The 19,078-nt window shown below is 42.2% G+C and overlaps 6 protein-coding genes across 6 annotated transcripts; 3 read left to right on the top strand and 3 right to left on the bottom strand.

The window, feature by feature from the left end:
* Positions 1-1,317: 1,317 nt before the first annotated feature.
* Positions 1,318-5,330, bottom strand: TFG1_1 (transcription factor IIF subunit tfg1). Its single transcript, XM_066118742.1, has 3 exons — positions 3,426-5,330; positions 2,882-3,365; positions 1,318-2,792 (listed from the first exon to the last, which is right to left on the bottom strand). The coding sequence occupies exons 1-3, from the start codon at positions 4,755-4,757 to the stop codon at positions 2,581-2,583; spliced, it is 2,028 nt and encodes a 675-aa protein (XP_065976263.1). The 5' UTR covers positions 4,758-5,330; the 3' UTR covers positions 1,318-2,580.
* Positions 1,494-2,474, top strand: CWC26_1 (Pre-mRNA-splicing factor cwc26; the record flags this gene model as incomplete). The annotated part of the gene is made up of 1 exon (XM_007816336.1): positions 1,494-2,474. The coding sequence occupies one exon, from the start codon at positions 1,494-1,496 to the stop codon at positions 2,472-2,474; it is 981 nt and encodes a 326-aa protein (XP_007814527.1).
* Positions 5,331-6,478: 1,148 nt separating the features above from the next.
* On the top strand, positions 6,479-10,264 carry J3458_005317 (uncharacterized protein; the record flags this gene model as incomplete). Its single annotated transcript, XM_007816338.2, has 2 exons — positions 6,479-6,904; positions 6,976-10,264. The coding sequence occupies exon 2, from the start codon at positions 7,055-7,057 to the stop codon at positions 10,262-10,264; it is 3,210 nt and encodes a 1,069-aa protein (XP_007814529.2). The 5' UTR covers positions 6,479-6,904; positions 6,976-7,054.
* Positions 9,126-12,580, bottom strand: J3458_005316 (uncharacterized protein; the record flags this gene model as incomplete). Its single annotated transcript, XM_066118741.1, has 2 exons — positions 9,126-12,288; positions 12,372-12,580. The coding sequence occupies 2 exons, from the start codon at positions 12,578-12,580 to the stop codon at positions 10,734-10,736; spliced, it is 1,764 nt and encodes a 587-aa protein (XP_065976262.1). The 3' UTR covers positions 9,126-10,733.
* A 2,274-nt stretch (positions 12,581-14,854) lies between these two features.
* On the top strand, positions 14,855-16,502 carry PRS1_1 (ribose-phosphate pyrophosphokinase 1; the record flags this gene model as incomplete). The annotated part of the gene is made up of 3 exons (XM_007816340.2): positions 14,855-14,993; positions 15,076-15,223; positions 15,274-16,502. The coding sequence occupies exons 1-3, from the start codon at positions 14,883-14,885 to the stop codon at positions 16,500-16,502; spliced, it is 1,488 nt and encodes a 495-aa protein (XP_007814531.2). The 5' UTR covers positions 14,855-14,882.
* A 792-nt stretch (positions 16,503-17,294) lies between these two features.
* On the bottom strand, positions 17,295-18,388 carry J3458_005314 (uncharacterized protein; the record flags this gene model as incomplete). Its single annotated transcript, XM_007816341.2, has 4 exons — positions 17,295-17,433; positions 17,495-17,550; positions 17,615-17,924; positions 18,084-18,388. The coding sequence occupies 4 exons, from the start codon at positions 18,386-18,388 to the stop codon at positions 17,295-17,297; spliced, it is 810 nt and encodes a 269-aa protein (XP_007814532.2).
* Positions 18,389-19,078: the final 690 nt, after the last annotated feature.

Raw genomic sequence — 19,078 nt, 5'->3', positions numbered from 1 at the left:
AAAAACGCGTAATTTTAGCGCTAAATTATACGTTAATTATTAAAAAGACTATTAATTTAATATAAAAGTTAAAGCTATAATAATAGCTAAGCTAAATACTAATAAAGCTATTAAAGTTATTACACGTAAGCTTAATATAATATCTTTAATAATTAAAGCTATAAAGAAGAAGTAAATTAAAAGCTATATACTTACTTTAAAGCTATAAAAAGGGTATTTAAAAAAGCTTATAATAATAAAAAAGAGATATATTATACGTTTAGCTCTTTATAAACGTAATATTACCTATAATACCTTAATTAGCTTAATATATACTTAAATCTTATATTAAATAAATTATTAGCTTTTATAAACGTATTTTAAGCGTAAATAGCTTATAATTAAGTAATTAAAACTATTAAAAGATAATACTTATACTTAATTATAATTTATAAATTATTAAAAGATTAAAATTTAAGAATTAATTAAGGTATATAGCTTTAAAGTTATTAATATAAATAATTTACTTATATATATAAGTTATTTTCTTTAATAAAACCTTGATTTAAAATAAATTAAGTAACTTACGTAAATATTTATTTTAAGTATTTTATAAGAAGTATAATTAAAAGCTTATAAACCTTATAAATTACGTAAAAGTTACTCTTATAATTATAATATTTACTATTATTTAAAAGAGTAAGAAAACACCTCTTATAATTATAACGCGTAATAAAGCTATTAAAAATAAGGGATATATAGCTTAAAGCTATTAAAAGGTATTAATAAAGGCTTTTCTTTTCTTTAATATTAATTTTAATAAGATAATACTTATATTTATATAGTATAATTAATTAAGAACTTTCTTATAAAGTATAATATATAATATATTAAATAATTAATTAATTTATTAAATCTTAACTTAATTAAGTATACTTAAGCTCTTTTAAAAAGTAAGCTTAGGTATTTATTTCCTTAATTATTAAGTTTAAAGAATAATATAAATAATTTAATAGAATTTTAATAATATATATAAATTATATAAAATATAATTAAATATTAGTAATTAAACACTCTTTTTCTTTTAATAAAGAATTATATATACGCTATAATTTATATAAGAGGGTAATATATAAAATATTATTTACTAGATTTTAAGCTATAAAATGTATTATATATAATATTATATAGATTATTATATCGCGAGATATATTAGATTAAAAATGTAGCCTTTTTGTGGAGTTGTGGGATATAGGCCGGGGGGCGCAGACTTTTGGTACCTTACTGTAGGTACTAGGTACTTGGAAACGTCAATAGACCCGAGAAAGCGAATTGCCACTGACAGTAAATCCACCCACTTTCGGAAGTCGCATCCTTTATCCTTACAGTCAGGCCGAGTGGTAAGGACGACTGCCACTCGCAGAAATTGGGCACAGCTTCTTGGGCCGAACGACATCTACTCGTCTGCAAACAAACTCGGATACTTGAGAAAAGCGTTTTGCATAAGCATAAACATGCCCTCGGATTTGGCAGATTACCTTGCCTCTCGATACCTTGTGGCAGACCCTAAGCCTCACTCCAAGAAGCGCAAACGGAAACAGTCTACAACTAACGGACTTGTTATTACTGATGACGATGACACATCCTGGATTCATTCAGCCTCAGCGGCGGATAGACATGGAGAAGAGCTGCCATTAATACTTCCCGGGTCTACATCCGAATTTCGCAAAGCCACTAAAAACAATTGGAAGAGCTTGGGAGAGACAAAGGTGGACTCAGATGCAGCGGCTGCTGAAGCAATTCTTGCTTCAACTGCTGCGGAAAACGAATCGAGACGAATCATCGATGACGAAATGCCGACGATTGATAAAAACGATGGGTTAGTTATGATGAGCGACGGCACCCATGCTGGTCTCCAGAGCGCTGCGGCAGTTTCTGCTCAGCTCCAACGGAGGCAAAAGGAAGAGCACAAGGAGTTTGAGCGCCACAGAAGATCTGCGAAGGAAGAAGAGACCGTTTATCGCGACGCGACAGGGCGGAGAATCGACATATCCATGAAACGGGCTGAAGCCAGAAAAGCCGCCGCTGAGGCTGAAGATAAAGCTCAGCTAGCAAAGCAGGCTCTCAAGGGGACCGTACAGATGTACGAGGCGCAAAAAAAGAGAGAGCAGCTTGAAGATGCTAAGCTTCTTCCATTTTCTAGGAGCGCGGACGACGAAGGTATGAACAACGAGCTGAAGCAACAGGAGAGGTGGAATGACCCGATGCTTCAATTCATAAGGGATAGGGAGAACAAAGCAAGGTCTCAAAAGTCCGCTACAAGGCGCCGGCCAATGTATGCTGGAGCAGTCCCGCCGAATCGATATGGCATTAAACCCGGATATCGCTGGGATGGGGTCGATCGAGGCACAGGTCTTGAGGCAGAGAGGTTCAACGCGATTAACCGGCGAGACAGAATCAAGGGTCTAGATTATTCGTGGCAAATGGATGAATAGTTATATATATATATACTGCAAGATACCCCGTCAATCTTTTATATCAACGCCAGATAAGTTGTCGTTTGTGCCCTGTTGGAGACCAGAATCATCACAGTAAAAGAGTCTATCTTCGGCGTCTAAGCCGCTTATCCGGCCCGTAATCGCAGAGCTGTCTTACCAATTTTATCCATTCTCCTCTGGGCATTTGGCCTGGGCGGTCGCCAACCCTGCCATGGAACTGCTTTATCAGATCTGTGATAGAAATGCCATCAACCGGTATCTTATCTAATATTTCCCATGGCTCAATTCCAGTAGTCTGCGTAGTCGGTGACATACCTAAAATTGGGAAGGTTAGTAGGCACCTAAGAATTGCAAGGAAGACTGCCTGAGCAGACAACAATCTAGATTCATCCGGTAAAACTTACCGGCGGTTGCTGGATTTGGGCTGCCGGCCCTTGATGCGACCGGCGTTCCTTTCCCACTGCTACCAACCATCTTCACTCCTTTTCTAGGAGCAACAGCACTGTCGGACATCTCTGCAGTGGTTGCTTCTGCATCGCTACCAGAGCCATACCCGGCTTTGCTTCGCCGGGCCACGTTTGGCTGGGAAGCAGGAGTGCTGGCTCGGCTTCCATTGCCTATCATAGATTTCTTCATCTTCTTGCGAGATGACTCGTTTCCACTCGACTCAGATAATGCTGGAGATCCAGCTCGCTTCAAGGATTTGGTCTTCTTGGCCAACTCCCCAGGTTTCTGTTTCCCTTGTGGTGTCATAGATCCCTTAGAGCCCGTCCCCTTTACCTTGTCCTTCCCATCACCTTGTGTTTCTTTATCTGCATCCGTCTTGTCATCATCCTTATTTTCTTCTTCTCCTTCCTGTCCATCGTCACCGCTTGATTCTTCGTCAGACTACAGTTCATTGTTAGTTCGGTTTGACGGCAAACTGGCAATAGAAAGACACAAGCATACCGAACTACTCCAAGGGTTTTCCTCGGAGTCGTCGCTTTCATAGATATCCTCTCGATCTCGCTTAATCAAAGCCTTCTTGGTGCTCTTGCCATACTTTTGTCGCTCTAGTTCTTCTCGCAATTGTTCCTGAAGTTCTTTGTCGACTTCCTGCTCGTCGCCCTCGCCGAACAAGTTTGCTCCCAGCTGCTCTCGACGTATCCTGTCTTTTGATTCCTTGGTGTCATCATCCTCCATACGCTCAAAATACGGGGTCTCATCATCATCTTGAAATTCATCTCCGGATACATCCAGTTCGTCATGGTCAAGTTTCTCTGATCGTGAGGCCGCTTTAAAGGTGTCGCTCTCAGTCTTAATCATCTGGCCGCGACCATAAAGGAGTTTTCTCGTTGCCTCAAGATCACTCTGCCCAGCCTTCTTCTCCTCGTCCTTCATTATCCATCTGCCAACATCAACCTTTCTGTTCATGAAAGCTTCCGCCTGATCAATGGTAAAGGGCTGAAACGGTGGTTTCGCACTAAATCTATACCACTTTTCCAGAGGCACCATGCGAAAGACAGATTTATCAATCATGAAAGCCACGTTTGCTTCAGACAAGGCAGCAACGTAGCTGCCTACCCACACGTTCTTTCCATCTGCATCTTCAAGATGCCAAGGTAAAGCCTCTTCATACCGAAGATCTGATTCCTTCTTGGCTGCCTCGGATTTTGGAGCTCTGTTAAACATGGTTTTTTCCTCTTTCTGTTTTTTAGCACGTTTAGGGTTGTTGTCTTTAGCGACCGGTGCAATCTTTGCAAGGTCAATTGCGCGTTGGGCCTCTCGTTCGGCTTTAGCCTGTGCCAGCCTCTCCGCCTCCTTCTCATCGACTTGAAGTTGTTCCGGTTCCTCTACCTTGGTGGCTCTTCCGGGAGGAGGCTGTCGAGCGTCTCGTCTGTGTAATGTAACTGGGCGAGCAAATTCGTCCTGATCTGTGGGGTCGATGGGAGGGTCGGAAACACGAGCTTGAGAGAATTTCATGAGGTGGTAGCGAATACCTTCCAACAAGGATTTCTTGGTCGTCATTATAGGAATATCACTATATTGATGCTGAGGAGGGGGTTCGGACCAGCCACCATACTGTTTCCGCTGATCATCGTCATTTGGCTTGGAACCGTTAAGGCTCATCTGTTGCAGAGTCCCTGAATTTGCCTTCACGGCAGATTTTGATGGAATTTTTCTAGAGGGTGCAACAAGAGGGTTGGCTGGTCTCGGCCGCTTTCTCATGGGGCGCAGTGGGTTCGGCTTTTGATTACGATGAGCTCCATTCTGATCCATAGAAGGTTGTCCTGCCATCATGAATAGTATACTTGGACGAGGAGTCGATGTATTGCAGCATTGGCTTCAACAGACACTGCTACCGCGTGTGAGCTCCTCGTGACCGGTGTCACGAGTGTTCCGAAGGAAGACTTGGCCACCAAGGTGGTTAAGGGAGGTATTACCAGAGAAATGTCGTGTTCCAGATATATGCTCGTTTGTAGCTAGGTTTGGGTTGTCGATTTGCGGTCGGCGAGTGGCAATACCCCAAAGGGATCAAGGCTGCCGAGTAGCGTTTGCTTCCGAAATTATACAAGCCACCTTTTTGATTTGGGGCACTCTTTCAGGAGCTGTGATTTGACAACGGATATTAACAAATAATGGCCGTGATGGGCTGTCTGAATGATCAAGAAGTCGGTTGTAGAGGCACTGGGGTGGCGCTGGCTGCGAGACACAGCCTGGTTGAGTTTTACAGTGAAGGGATTGTAGCCGTGCCTTGCAATCTCCAGGCAGGCTAAAGAAAAATTTGGACACAGCCTGAGGTAGAAGAGCGAAGTGAGGACAACAATGACGATAAATTTGAAGTCGGCGTCTCGATACGTCCCGCCTTCGAAGTCGAAAGCATCGGCCTACCAGACGCGACTTGGACTGCTGCCTCAGGAATAGCTAATGGTTAGATGGTGGGTCCAGGAAGCCAGTACATGTACCTGCCTACCTAGGTAGGTATTACTTACCTACGCGTATAGCTCTTATTTTTAATAATAATATAATTATTATAAGAATAAGTTTTAAATTCTTCTAATTTATTAAAAGTTTAATATATTAAGTAAAAAATTTTATTTAATTATTTTATTATAATTAATAATTAAAAGATAATTATTAAAAAATCTTTTAATATATTAAAGTTAATATTTATTATAATTTATTAAAAAATCTTTTAATAATAATTATTTAATTATTATTTATTATAAGATAATTAAATAAAACTTTTTACTTAATATATAAAACTTTTAAAAATAAATAATAATTTAAAACTTATCTTATAATAATTATATTATTATTAAAATTAAAGCTACGCGCGTAGCTAGGTACTTAGGTAAGTAATTTAGAGCCTAATTAGTAATTACACACTTTAGCAGCTAAATAAGTTTGCTAGTCGCTCTCCTAGCGGCAGCGTGGTGTGGATTTAGAGCATTAATTGTAGTGTAGTTTTATAGTTTTTATAGTTTTAAATATAAAAAATTAAATTAAATCTAATAAAATACTTATAAAATTATAAGTTTTACGAATAACTAGTATAAATTCTATATTATAAGCTACTATTAAAAAGTGGGTCCTTGTATAGTATTATAAGCTTAAAACTTAAAAAACTATATTTTATAGTTTTTATAGTATAGTATAGTATAGTGTGTTTTTAGAAAATTATAAAATCTAGTTTTTAAGCTTATAATAAGCTATTAGAACCCACTTTTTTATATAAGCTAATTGGTTATAATATTAGTTAATTTATGTATTCATTATTATAATTTAAGTATTTTATTAGATTTATTATTAATTATTTAATCTTTTTTGAAAATTAAAAATGTAGTTTTCTTGTCAATGCTCTAGTGTGGATCAGGCCAAGCGTACTCCGTCCGCCTTGCGCCGCTAGTCTCTAACTACTAGGTAGTTACTTTAGTACCCTACTTAGTAGGTACCTAGTAGTTATAGAGCCTGCCGAATTCGCCTGGTGCCCAAGTTACCAGGTACTTCATTTGCTGCATCTCAGTTTTCACTTAATTTTCTCTCCCTGCCCTTGTTAACAGCATTCGGACAATAATGAATTGACTAGAACTGTACATCAAGGAATGACCACTTGGCAACTGCTCCCTAACCTAGAGATCCCCACTCGCCTTGCCAAAGAGAAACACCTTTCCGAACCGACTGCAACACTCAACGAGATCTATTTGAGTCCCAACCTGAATCGCGTAAGCGTACCGCAGCAAGGTTACCAGGCTTGGCAACGAATAGGCGATGACTGACTTCACGTCTCGAATCCATCGCTGAGTTACACTTGGCATAAGTTGAGTTCTTCAACACAATCTTATTACTGGTGCTGCTCTTGCGCTTTTCCAGCCAGACGTCCAGCCAACCCGGCATCACCTGGCGATTCTGGAACTGCGGCCGCCCTTATATGGGACTTTTCTCCTGTAAGATGGTCCGGGCGGACCCTATTTTCACTTCTCTCACGATTGCAGTCGCTTACACGTCAGCAATCTAGATACCCGAGCCGAGGTGGCGCCACTTAATTGCATAGAGGCTCAGCTAAACGCCTTATATGATTAACTAAAGCCCTCGCCATGCAAGCTAATCGAGATGAACGGCTACTAGGACTTGAGGATCGTCTTCGTGGGCTAATACTTGTCCATCAGGTGTCTCCAAGTACTAGCACGGATCGAAAACCTCGGATGTCGAGCCTCACATCCGGAGAGACATCTGGCGCACCTTCCTACTCCCACTCAGCCCCCCCATCTCAACAATTTGCGAATCCTTCGACGAATTCAGGCACACAAAATAATACACAGTCTCCCAGACCAGGGAGAAGACGTCCAAACCAGGCTCAAAGACGCCAAATGAGCTCGGGGCTCTCTGTTGCTTTGGGTTCGCAATGGCAGTCTTTGGGTCAAAAACCTGAGATGGCCGACACGAGCTATGGCAGCCCGGTCTTCCGTCCTCTCGGTATAGATCGAGGCACGTATAACTCTTATGCGACTAGCGACATGAGGCAGCAAGGTATTCGCCCAGGGCCGAGACCAAGAATTGCAGAAGCAAATAATTGCACTATTTCTCAGTTCTCAGGATCGCCAGACTTCTGCGGGCCTCAAATTGAGCGTTCCCAGAGGTCTAGCTGGCATCAACAATCATTCTCACCTCAGAGTCCCCAATACATACAAACCCATCACCATGCCAGTCGTCGACAGTATTTCGACCAGGAAGATGTCGTTGCCCAAACTGCTTTACTTGATAGGCTTTGCCATGAAGTCGTTCGCAGTTCTGAAATAGAAAGAGATGAAATTGCTCAAAAAGAGACTTTCAGACAACGAGTTGAAAGAATTTGTCAGAAAACAATTTCCGATTTTGAACAGAACATCATGGGCTCGCCTTACTTTCCAAGTTCGTCTGTTGAGCTCAAATGCTTTGGAAGTTTGTCATCCGGATTCGCTACAAAAGCCTCAGATATGGACCTAGGACTATTTTCGCCCTTTTCCAGCATGCAACCGGACGCGGCAGGGTCGATGATACCACGGATGCTCGAGAAAGCGTTCCTGGACGCGGGACTCGGCGCCAGACTACTCAGTCGGACAAGAGTCCCAATTATCAAGCTGTGTGAAAACCCACCCGAAGAGCTTCGCAACGCGTTGCTTTTGGAACGACTGAAATGGGAACACGGTACAGGGGATGTAGATGCTTCAGAAGACCAAGAAGAATATGAGCCAGATTCAAAAGTTAACGAGAATGCTGGCAACCTGACGACGGGCAGCCACGTTACTGAGTCTGCGCCACCGGTAGAGTTCGGATCTCCGGCGAGGGATAATGGTGGAGAAGACCAGCGCTTCCAGTTAAAACAAAATGCTCAAAGCTCACTTCGATTGTATTATGCCTTGGCTAAGAGGGTATTGAGAAGAGCTGGAGGTCGTGATGTTACAGCATCTAATTATCGTGAATTCTCTGATATGGAATGGGTGACTCTCAAAGGGGTCTGTCAAGCGTTTGTGCGTGGATTACGCAACTCGGAGCTTCGGCGCAGATTGGAATCATGTCCCTCATTGTCGTTCGGGACGTCTTGGTCAGCGACAAGCTATCGATCTCTTGCGGGGATTTGTGTCCAGGCAGAAGGCGAGCAGATTTGTTCGGTGTGGGACAATTGGTCTTCGAAAACGCTCATTTGTGATTCAGATGCGCAGGCTATGGAGGCCATGAGTGCTTGGAGGGATGTTCAGCAGAGAACAGATTTTGGAGCTAACCCCCTTGCTTATGACCGAGACCTACATTTTGCCTTCGAGAGGATGAAGCGGCTACCATTAATTCAACTTTGTCGATTAAAGCAAGATGTATATGAACCCCCAGCATCGTATCACCTCCGATCACGAGTCATCGCAGGTAGCTTGGTCAAGATGGGTATAAACATGTCAGATTTAGCGCTCAAGGAGGTTGCGTTGCGGTACATTGCAGGAATCAATGACGACAAAATTCGTGGGGACATGATGAGTCTGTCAAATCAGTCCCAGCAACCGATGGAACTTGAGGAGCTGGGACAGAAGCACAAATGCCTAGATCTTGCCTACAAACTCGAAACGGCGATTGATAACAATCTTTATGACGAAAAGCTTACTGGAATCATCAAAGACTACATCAAGATATTGCGAACGCCACTGGTCAAGGTTACTGGGGATCAGCAAATTGTTAGGTTCATCATTCCAGTAACTCAGGCTGTATTGCCATTGCTATCCTCTATACAGCTCCTCCAGCATCCCCATACGTTTTCAGTCAAACAGTCACGGAACAGATACCGAGATGCCCTGGAGTTTCCATCTGGTGGAGTCGGAGTTCAATGTGATATCAATTTCTCGGCACACCTTGCTCTCCAAAACACTTTGCTGCTCCGTTGCTACTCCCTTACAGACTCCCGAGTTCGACCCATGGTCTTGTTCGTCAAAAGGTGGGCCAAAGTTCGCGGGATAAACTCTGGATACCGTGGCACGTTGGGAAGCTATGGTTATGTGTTAATGGTGTTGCACTATCTTGTCAACATTGCAAAGCCATTTGTATGCCCCAACCTCCAGCAACTCACTCCTCCCATGGCCACACTTTCTTCCCCTTCCAGCAGCCTGAATGTGCCAATGTGTCAGGGATATAATGTTGAATTCTGGCGTAATGAGAACGAAATCATGCATCTCGCAAGCAGTCACCAGCTCAACCAAAACACCGAAAGTATTGGCCAGCTGCTTCGAGGCTTCTTCGAATACTATGCTCAAGATGGGCCATTGAGCCGCGGGTTTGGCAAAGGATTCTGTTGGAGAAGAGACGTAATTAGCATTCGTACCCATAATGGCCTCATGACGAAGCAAGAGAAGGGCTGGACCGGGGCTAAAACAGTGTATGAATGCCAAAGCCCTACCGGTGAGGGTTCGATGAATTACTGCGGGGAAGAGCATTTGTCATCAAAGACTGCGCGTTCAGACTCAGCTGGACCGAATACAGCCCATCCGTCAGTGACGAACAGAAAGCACGGGCAAGTGAGAGAAGTCAGGCAAAGGTATTTGCTTGCCATTGAGGATCCCTTCGAATTAGATCATAATGTCGCTCGAACTGTGACACATAGTGGCATTGTATCAATCCGCGACGAATTTCGGCGAGCCTGGCGGCTTATTCAGACAGCTGGGAGCGAAGGCTGGAGCGAACACTTGCTAGAAGATGCCAGCGAAGCTATGAACGATCGCCAATCCTTCATGAGGCTCTTGGAAGATGTTCATGGACCTCAGGACCAATGGATGCAGGCCCAGTTTTGAGCCATTGCGTACCTAGAGTTACATGATCTCAAAGTAATATTGTTCCACTACAGTTGAATATACCTCGAAGTTATACAAGGTGTAGAATGTTTGGACTAGACATTACGCCCTGCAATTGCGTGGTTTTTCCGGTTTCATTCTATTCATTTTGGATACAGCGCCTTTCTGTTTTCGGCGGCACCCAGTATTGGATCTGGGTATCCTCTTTCAGGCTACAGAACATGAGCAGACGGTGACCCTCAATTGTCCCACGCTAAGCGACTGCAGAAAGCCTCGTTGGCTGCTTAACATAAACATATTCGCTTGGTATTAGTAGTAGCCTCAAGGTATGATAAAATACTAGTAGTCTATGAGTGCGTAAATAGCAACCGCCCGTCTTGAAATGATCTCTGTCTTGTGATCATTATCAAGTTTTGCAGTTTCGCAGTAAGCTTTTGTTTTATGACCATCCGTACTAGCCTAGCTTTCTTCAACCCTCCAAGTCCAAAACACTAAATGGATTATTGTCATCCTTGTTCGTGTTTGTGCCGCTCTTAGCAGACAAAGCGGACTCAGAGTTATCGATCAGAGTTGATTCGATCTCCTCACTCTTGTTGTAAGGAGGTTCATTCCCCCCGAACTTCTTAGTCAAAAGTGCATCGAGAGCATACAGTGATCTGCTTTTCTGAAGTTCTCGTACTATTCTAAGGAGATCAGTTGTACAAGGATAGAGTTCCACGGGTATCAGCTCGGACAGCATTGTGCATAATCCTGTAGCCTCTGGAAGAAATTCTTTTTCGGGATTGAATACCGAGCGCAAGGTTTGCTGAAGGACCCGAAGTGAGTACAGCGTCGCCTGCATCTGTGCTGCAACGTGGACAATGCCCCATGCCACACTATTATCCCCCGACTTTACTGTCAGGCCGACAAAGTATTTTTCAATAGTCTCCGTGAGCGTTTCTCCCCCTCTCTGAATGGATTCCATCTTGTCGAGAGCCATTGCCAAAAGAATCCAGAATTTAATATCATCACGCTGGATATCGGCCTCGCAACACTCTGCGCATGATAAAATATCGTCCAAATGCTCTCGCACGAGAATCGTCGGTAAAAGCTCTATTTGACGACCAGCATACAAGACGCTCTCGACGCGCCTAAATTCGCGAACTTGAAGACATCCATCTTTTCGAGGAAGAATATAGCTTCCAATAGAATATGCAAGTTGGCGAATGGGAGTGCTTTTGTCCCAGGCACTTCTCAGACCTGGACATTCCGTCAACGGAGGCAGAAACATCCTGATCGGGGAGTTCATAGATATGCTGGAGCGTCTTGAGTAAAATTCCAGGATAAGCTCAGACACCCTGGGGTCCAGATCGTTCAGATTAGGTACGCCCAGTCCAACTTTCTGCAAGCGAACAACTTCCTCGGACATGGTATAATTTCCTACAAATTCAATATAATCAGCAGATCGTGGTGTCGGCTTCAAGCACATATCGATTAATCGCGAGAGAGTTGCTTGAGGGGCCATTTTGCGTTCATATGCCAGTTGTATTGCTTTTTCGGGGTACGCCAAGCCGACCTTTTCAAAAATCTGCCTAGGTGCAAAGCTTAGAAACTTGAAGCAGTGTCCGGACTCGGTGTGTAAGTCTCGGAAGAAAGCGACTTGTCCTTCTCCAAGATTGTGTACGAGCAAATCAGAGTCAGACGTAATCAAGACACCACCGTGCATTGAGACATTAGCTGCGCAAAAGTGGTCGGCTTCACCTGGCACAACCTCTGTTATATTCCGATATTGCGTAGATTCTCTGAGGCAATTCAACACGGCCGGCACCAGGAAGCAAGGATCTACCAGAGGGCATACATCCGTACCTCCTGATTTGTAGATATCAATGTCTGCTCCGATGTCATCCGCTGCAAGGCATGATACTGGGCATCCCTGGAGGTGTGAGACATATAGGCGTTTCAGTCGCGTAGTAGCCCTCATCATCCTGCCCATGCGAACCTGTAGCTTTGCCCGAGGTAGGAAGCCATCAAAATATAATTTTCTTCTACTCAAGTATGTCAGACAACCGCTACAGGGTATACCGGTTCCAGTGAGGGAAAGAAATATGTGGCTCGGGTATTCACTTACATGAGCACGTTGTGCCGACAAAGCGAGTCAAGCCAAGATACAGTGACACGATTGAGAAGAGCATATGATGGTTGTTGAATGCCACTTGCTCTGCAAATATGAAGAATGTGGTATGCAAGCGCAGGACCATCTATGACCACAGCCTCATTTTCAAGAGCGGCCCAAGTAGCTAGTGGCCGTAGAGTAGTATATAAGTGCGAGATGCCCATTTTGAAGACGGTAGTGAGTGAACTGATATGTAAATCGCTCAAAAGCGGCCTATACGGACAGGTACCTGGATGCATCTATTCATGGGGCCTGGGGGCTGAGGGTCCGCAAATCCGAAGAACAGGTGGTTCGCTTGGTTGCGAAACGCCCGAAGATGTGCTAATAAGTGCTGCTTGTCCGCACTTGGTCGACTGCCTACTTACCATAGCGCGCTAAGGGGTCTTCTAGTAACTGTTCTCTAGCTATTATCTATTATAAGATAATGAAATAGAATTTTCTACTTAATATATAAGACTTTTATTAATTAATAATAATTTAAGACTTATCTTATAATAATGATATTATTACTAGAAATAAGTAAAGCTCTTATAAATATAGTAAATATAAGTGTATTATATATTATATTTTATATTATATTATATTTTCGTGTATTATATTTAAAGCATTAACAAGAAAACTACATTTTCATTTTTTAAAAAAGCTTAAATAATTAATAATAAATCTAATAAAATACTTAAATTATAATAATAAATACATAAATTAACTAATATTATAACTAATTAGCTTATATAATAAATTAGGTTCTTTTAGCTTTTTATAAGCTTAAAAACTAGATTATATAGTTTTTTAAAAACTTACTATACTATATTATACTATAAAAACTATATTTTATAGTTTCTTAAGTTTTAAGCTTATAAGAGTATATAAGACCCACTTTTTATTATTAGCTTATAATTTTAGATTTATATTAATTATTCGTAAAACTTATAATTCTATAAGTATTCTATTAGATTTAATATAATATTTTATATTAGAAACTATAAAAACTATAAAACTATAAAACTATACTACAGTTAATGCTCTGATTATATTTAAATACATTACATTACAAGACTAAAATACCTATAAATATATTTTAAGTAAAAAAGGCCCCTGTTTTTTTAACTTAGAATTGTAAGGCTAATTATAAGGTATATAAGAGATAATTTTATATAATTAAAAAGAGCTAAATTAACTTTTTAAAATGCCCTACTTTTTATTCCTAGAAGTTATTATATTAAAAAGTTCTAAGTAATTAAAAATTCGCCTCGCTTTACTTACTTTTTATTTTAAGATATAACTTTAAAGCTTAATATCTCGCTTAATATCTCGCTTAATATTTTTATTTTAAGGTTAATTTTTAAAGATTTAAAATCACGTGATTTTTAGCTTTATTTTAATATATAGTATGCTATATAAGCATTTATTTATAATATTAGATATTTTATAGCCTTATAATACATTTATAGGTATTCTTATCTTATAATGTATTATAATATATTATAATATAATATATTACAATATAATATAATACATTTAAAGGTCTAGAAATAAGAGCCGCGCGTGTAAGTACTTAGGTACTTAAGTAAGATATTTAGGTAGGTACTTAAATACCTACGCGCGTAGCTTTTATTTCTAGTAATAGTATAATTATTATAAGATAAGTTTTAAATTATTATTAATTAATAAAAGTCTTATATATTAAGTAAAAATTTTTATTTAATTATCTTATAATAAATAATAGCTAGAGAATAATTATTAGAAAATCTCTTAGCGCGCTATAATAGGTATCTAAGTACTTAAGTAAACGTTGTTAGTATTTCTAGATATGAATTTGGAGTCTCCTATTAGAAGGCCAGATACACAAGACTCCTACTAAACACTAACCCGTACCTAGTAGTTTGCTATATATGTAGCTACCTGATACTTGATAGCGTATAGCAAGCACGTTGAATATCTAGTAGACTTACGGGAAATTGACAGATTCGGTCCGACCTGTACCAATTAAAACTTTCGCAGCGTAAAGGACATGAATGCTTAGTCCTTGCCTCGAGGGCACGCACCGACCATGCTCGGACGGACACCTTCATTTAGTCGTGCTGCGGAACAATGTTCATTCTCCCAGGATCGTAGGAATACCAGACCCTCCGCGCTCGAGGGCCGTATGATGGCCCGTATCTGACTGGCAGACCAGGCTTTAGTGGATTTGACGAGACGCAACTACCAGACCGGTCCGATTTTGGCCGGCCATTGGTTACCTGCGAAAATCTGGCGGGCCAGACGAGGTACACTGTCTTGCGCACTGTACGTTCCGGGTGCATCCACACAGCACTGTGCGCGGCTCCGCCACCTGTCCTCCATATCAGCTTGCACTGTATCCCACAGTAGTTTGCCCTGGGACGGTTGAAAAAAAAAAAACCTGGACCTGTGAGCAACAATTTCCTTCCTGCCTTCATCTCCGCAGTGGCTAGGTACTTTCGAGCAATGCGCAACACACTTATTTTCGCTGGTAATTCGTGTCCAGTCCTCACTGGTCAAATATGCGAGAACCTTGGCATGACTCCCGCCGATGCGGAACTAACACAATTCTCCAATGTGAGATTCCCATAGCTCTTGCTTTTCCCGTCCACTGTATGGCTTCCCTATACACGTGCCGATGCCGGCTAACACGTTCAAGGGCGAGACAAGTGTCAGAATCTTGACAAGCGTGCGAGAGAAGGACGTGTTCGTGGTTCAATCAGGAAGCTCGAAAATCAATGATTCCATCATGGAATTACTTATCATGATCTCAGCTTGTAAAGGCGGATCCGCGAACAAAATCACAGGTTGGTCAAGCCTCCCGAGACTCACTGGCGCCCAGACTCATTAATATTAGCCGTTCTTCCATACTTTCCATATAGCCGGCAATCGAAAAAGAAAGCTCATCGTGGCGCCATCACCGCCCGAATGCTCGCCAACTTGCTTGGCGTGGCTGGAGTTAAACATGTGATTACTGTGGATTTACATGCTTCACAAATGCAAGGGTTTTTCAAGTGCCCAGTGGACAATCTTCATGCCGAACCTATAATTGCGAAATGGATTCGACGCAACGTTGATAACTGGCGAGAAGCAGTCGTGGTGTCGAAGAATGCCGGAGGAACAAAGCGAGTGACTTCACTCGCTGATGCCTTGAAGCTCAATTTCGGAATGGTAACGACCGACCGAAGAAGAGGCACCAATATGACAGCAAGCATGATCATGAACCATCTTGATGGGCTTGATAGGCAGCCTGCACTTGAAACCTCGGCGGGGAGCGACATGTCCCCTCCTGATGAAGACGGCATGGCACGATACAAATCCACACAAAAGCCTCGGACGCCACTGGCTGATTCCACTGGCTCTCCCACCCGCCATGGTGAATTGAGGATGAAACCACCGGAGGGGCAGAAGAAGGCATCTAGTGATGGCCGCTCACTAGCCTCTCGCAGTACCCCTGATTTATCCCTGAACCAGGAGCAGGTTTTTGACGACCGCCGAGCTCACGAAGTCATACATGGCCGTTTAATCAGAGGTCATGTTGTAGAAGACGACTTCAATTCTCCTGCCGTATCGACTGCCGGGAATAGTTTACAGGAGGAGGATCCCATGACAATGTCCCGCGCTTCCTCCTTTTTCGTCCCAGAAGGACAAATTCTAGGCGGTGCCGGCGACCCAGCTGCAAGTTCCGACGAGGAGGACAACGCGTTTCAAGACACTAAATTCGAACACATGATTACCTTGGTGGGCAATGTGAGGAACCGCACAGTGTTTATCGTAGACGATATGATAGACAAACCGGGCTCTTGGATTGCCGCAGCTGAGACGGTAGTGAAGAAAGGAGGGGCTAAAAAGGTCTTCTGTATCGCCACGCATGGTGTTTTTGGCGCAGACTGTCTTGAACAACTCCAAGGATGCGAGTGCATCGATACGATACTTGTCACAAACAGCTTCCCTATTAATCAGGATCGGGCGAGGAATATCAACAAGCTCGTCGTCCTGGACTTGTCCTTCCTCTTGTCGGAAGCTATTCGGCGTAATCATTACGGCGAGTCAATTTCACCACTCTTCCAACACACCGGGGACTGAGGGCTCCTCAAATTCTCTTGTACCAGTGTACTCTCGCTGGCGTTCTCGAATTCTTTGCCCTGATTTCGAATATGTTGCTCTACTCTTTCAGCGCGGCGTTCCCGATATGGCTTGTTTGTTTTAGTTACAAGTTGCACAGGCGATTCTTCATGATGTTATGATCATACATTTTATGACGTCCCCCCATCTGGAGGGCATGACACTATTTTCCAGATTACTTCGACTCCTCCGCCCTCACCTGAGCTTGAGTTTCCTTCGATCAAAGGCACTCCGTGACATGCCCTGATGACAAATAATTTGTCATTGTTGACACAACCAGCGGTGCCATCACAAGTGATGGCAAGGATCTAATTCAACCTAGAATGGATTCTTAACGGAACGCTGGTAGATTGGACTTCATTGATTGTAGAAGGCCCCAAGCTCGGATCATTTCTGATTCTCGCCTTAACGGCTATGAGCTTGGAGCAAGAGAAACTTTCGAACATGTAAATTAAGATGCTCTATAAATCGAATGATTGCGGTCGAGTCCTGTTGCCCATTCCAAATGACCAGTGGACAGGCAAGCAGCTATCAACAATAAATGATATTGCCCAAGTTGGACGTGAGCACACGGAAATTTGGTCAAGTTCTGGAGACCCTAGCTATAGAACGCTCAATGCCCAATCCATATTTGTGTTCTATTACTCTAATTCATAACCCGTTTAGCCCATTGTCCTAGGTTCTTTCTTCCTTCCTATGGAAAATGAGAGCCGATGCCTGGCGAGAAGGAGAGGAAGCTAATGTCAGTATTTGTCACTTAAGCCAACTGCGACGTGGGCTTACTTGGTGATTGGGGAACACAAGAGTGTCAGCGACAACGAGGTTTTCGCGGCGTGTGGCTATGAAAACAACCACCTCTGCAATGTCATCTGGTGTAAGAGGCTCGCAGCCACTGCCATGACAAAGTTAAGTGTGAGAGACTCTTTCGTCGTAGATAAGGAGGTACAACTCACGCATATACTGCATCGGCTTTCGCCTTGTCACCATCAAACCTGACAAGTGAAAACTCCTGCCAAAGACTTTTGATGAGTGACGAAAGGTTCCAAGTATTTCCACAATACGCAAGGACTTACCGTTTCGACCTGGCCGGGATCTATCTCGATAACTCTGATGCGAGTCGCGATAAGCTCCTTTCGTAAGCTCTCGGTAAAGCTACGAACTGCAGCCTTGGTCGCGCAGTAAATGGAGCCTCCAGGATACGGTTCACGTCCTGCAATGGACCCTACGTTGATGATATCGCCCTGTCCACCATTGGCACGCTGTTGAAATATCGGTAGTATGGCTTGAGTCATATTGATCAACCCTGTGACATTGGTTGCAAACATGACATTTACATCCTGTTCTTTTATGTCAGGGGCACGTGCGACACCTTTTACAAGGCCGCTACAAAGATACTCGCAATTAGCCATTCGTCCAACAGAAACCCAGTATATATATGGGTTTACGTTTGTATGCCTTATTTGTGGTAATGGTGATGCATGAAAATACGTTCCATAGGACAACTAGTTGATGAAGGGGTGACCAAGGTCATAGGTCACTTACGCATTGTTGACGAGAATATTGATATCCCGCCATCCTTCAGGCAGATTTGCGACGAAGCCGCGGACATCCTCGGGATTACTAACATCAAGCTTCACAGGGAGTACTTTGACGCCCTGGCCGACCTCTTGCGTGATTTGAGAGGCCAGTTCATTCAGTGAGTCAATGCGACGAGCCGTAAGGATGATGCGCAAATTGTCTCGGCTAGTGCGAGCGAATTCTAAAGCAGTAGATCGCCCAATGCCTGACGAGGCGCCTGTAACGAGTACTGTCTTTCCAGCCAGACGCTTAGCAGCAGCGGAAGCCATTATTCGAACCGAGAGTACGCGGTAGTTATTCGGATGCTGGTTTAGATAAACGTTCGACGGCACACGTGCTGATAAGCAGACAATTCCTGTGGATAGTAGATTGGGTTTACAAACGATGGAAAGCAAAGGACTCATTTATTTTAAATATGTGGCGGGTCGCCAACGTATGGGGGAAGCGAGGTAAGTAAGGTAGCCGAGGTTGTCTTCGACACCACTCTGGCTGGTTGTCTACTAAAGTACCTGCTTAAGTACCTACCTAGGTAAATAACTACTATAGCGCGTTAAGGGGTTTTCTAGTAATTATTCTTTAATTATTATTTATTATAAGATAATTAAATAGAATTTTTTACTTAATATATAAGACTTTTATTAATTAATAATAATTTAAGACTTATTTTATTATATATAATAATTAAAGAATAATTCTTAAAAAACCTTTTAATATACTATAATACTTAAGTACTTATACGCGTAGCTTTTATTTTTAATAATAGTATAATTATTATAAGATAAATCTTAAATTATTATTAATTAATAAAAGTCTTATATATTAAGTAAAAAATTCTATTTAATTATCTTATAATAAATAATAATTAAAGAATAATTACCAGAAAACCCCTTAGCGTGCTATAGTAGGTAGAAGGTACTCGGTGCACAGAGTCGGCGACCCACAGTGTGTGCTCGTCCAGA

The sequence above is a fragment of the Metarhizium acridum genome (genome assembly GCF_019434415.1).
Source record: "Metarhizium acridum strain ARSEF 324 chromosome Unknown scaffold_31, whole genome shotgun sequence".
Lineage (NCBI taxonomy): Eukaryota > Fungi > Ascomycota > Sordariomycetes > Hypocreales > Clavicipitaceae > Metarhizium > Metarhizium acridum.
Note: the sequence above shows the minus strand (reverse complement) of the source record. Positions and strands in the feature narration are given on the sequence as shown.

What these genes read in the sequence shown, in the direction of transcription:
- TFG1_1 (XM_066118742.1), bottom strand. Translation starts at nt 4,757, where the DNA reads ATGATGGCAGGACAACCTTCTATGGATCAGAATGGAGCTCATCGTAAT. An exon ending in AAAACCCTTGGAGTAGTTCG is followed by an intron (nt 3,366 to 3,425) that starts GTATGCTTGTGT and finishes AATGAACTGTAG; the next exon opens with TCTGACGAAGAATCAAGCGG. An exon ending in CCCAAATCCAGCAACCGCCG is followed by an intron (nt 2,793 to 2,881) that starts GTAAGTTTTACC and finishes TCCCAATTTTAG; the next exon opens with GTATGTCACCGACTACGCAG.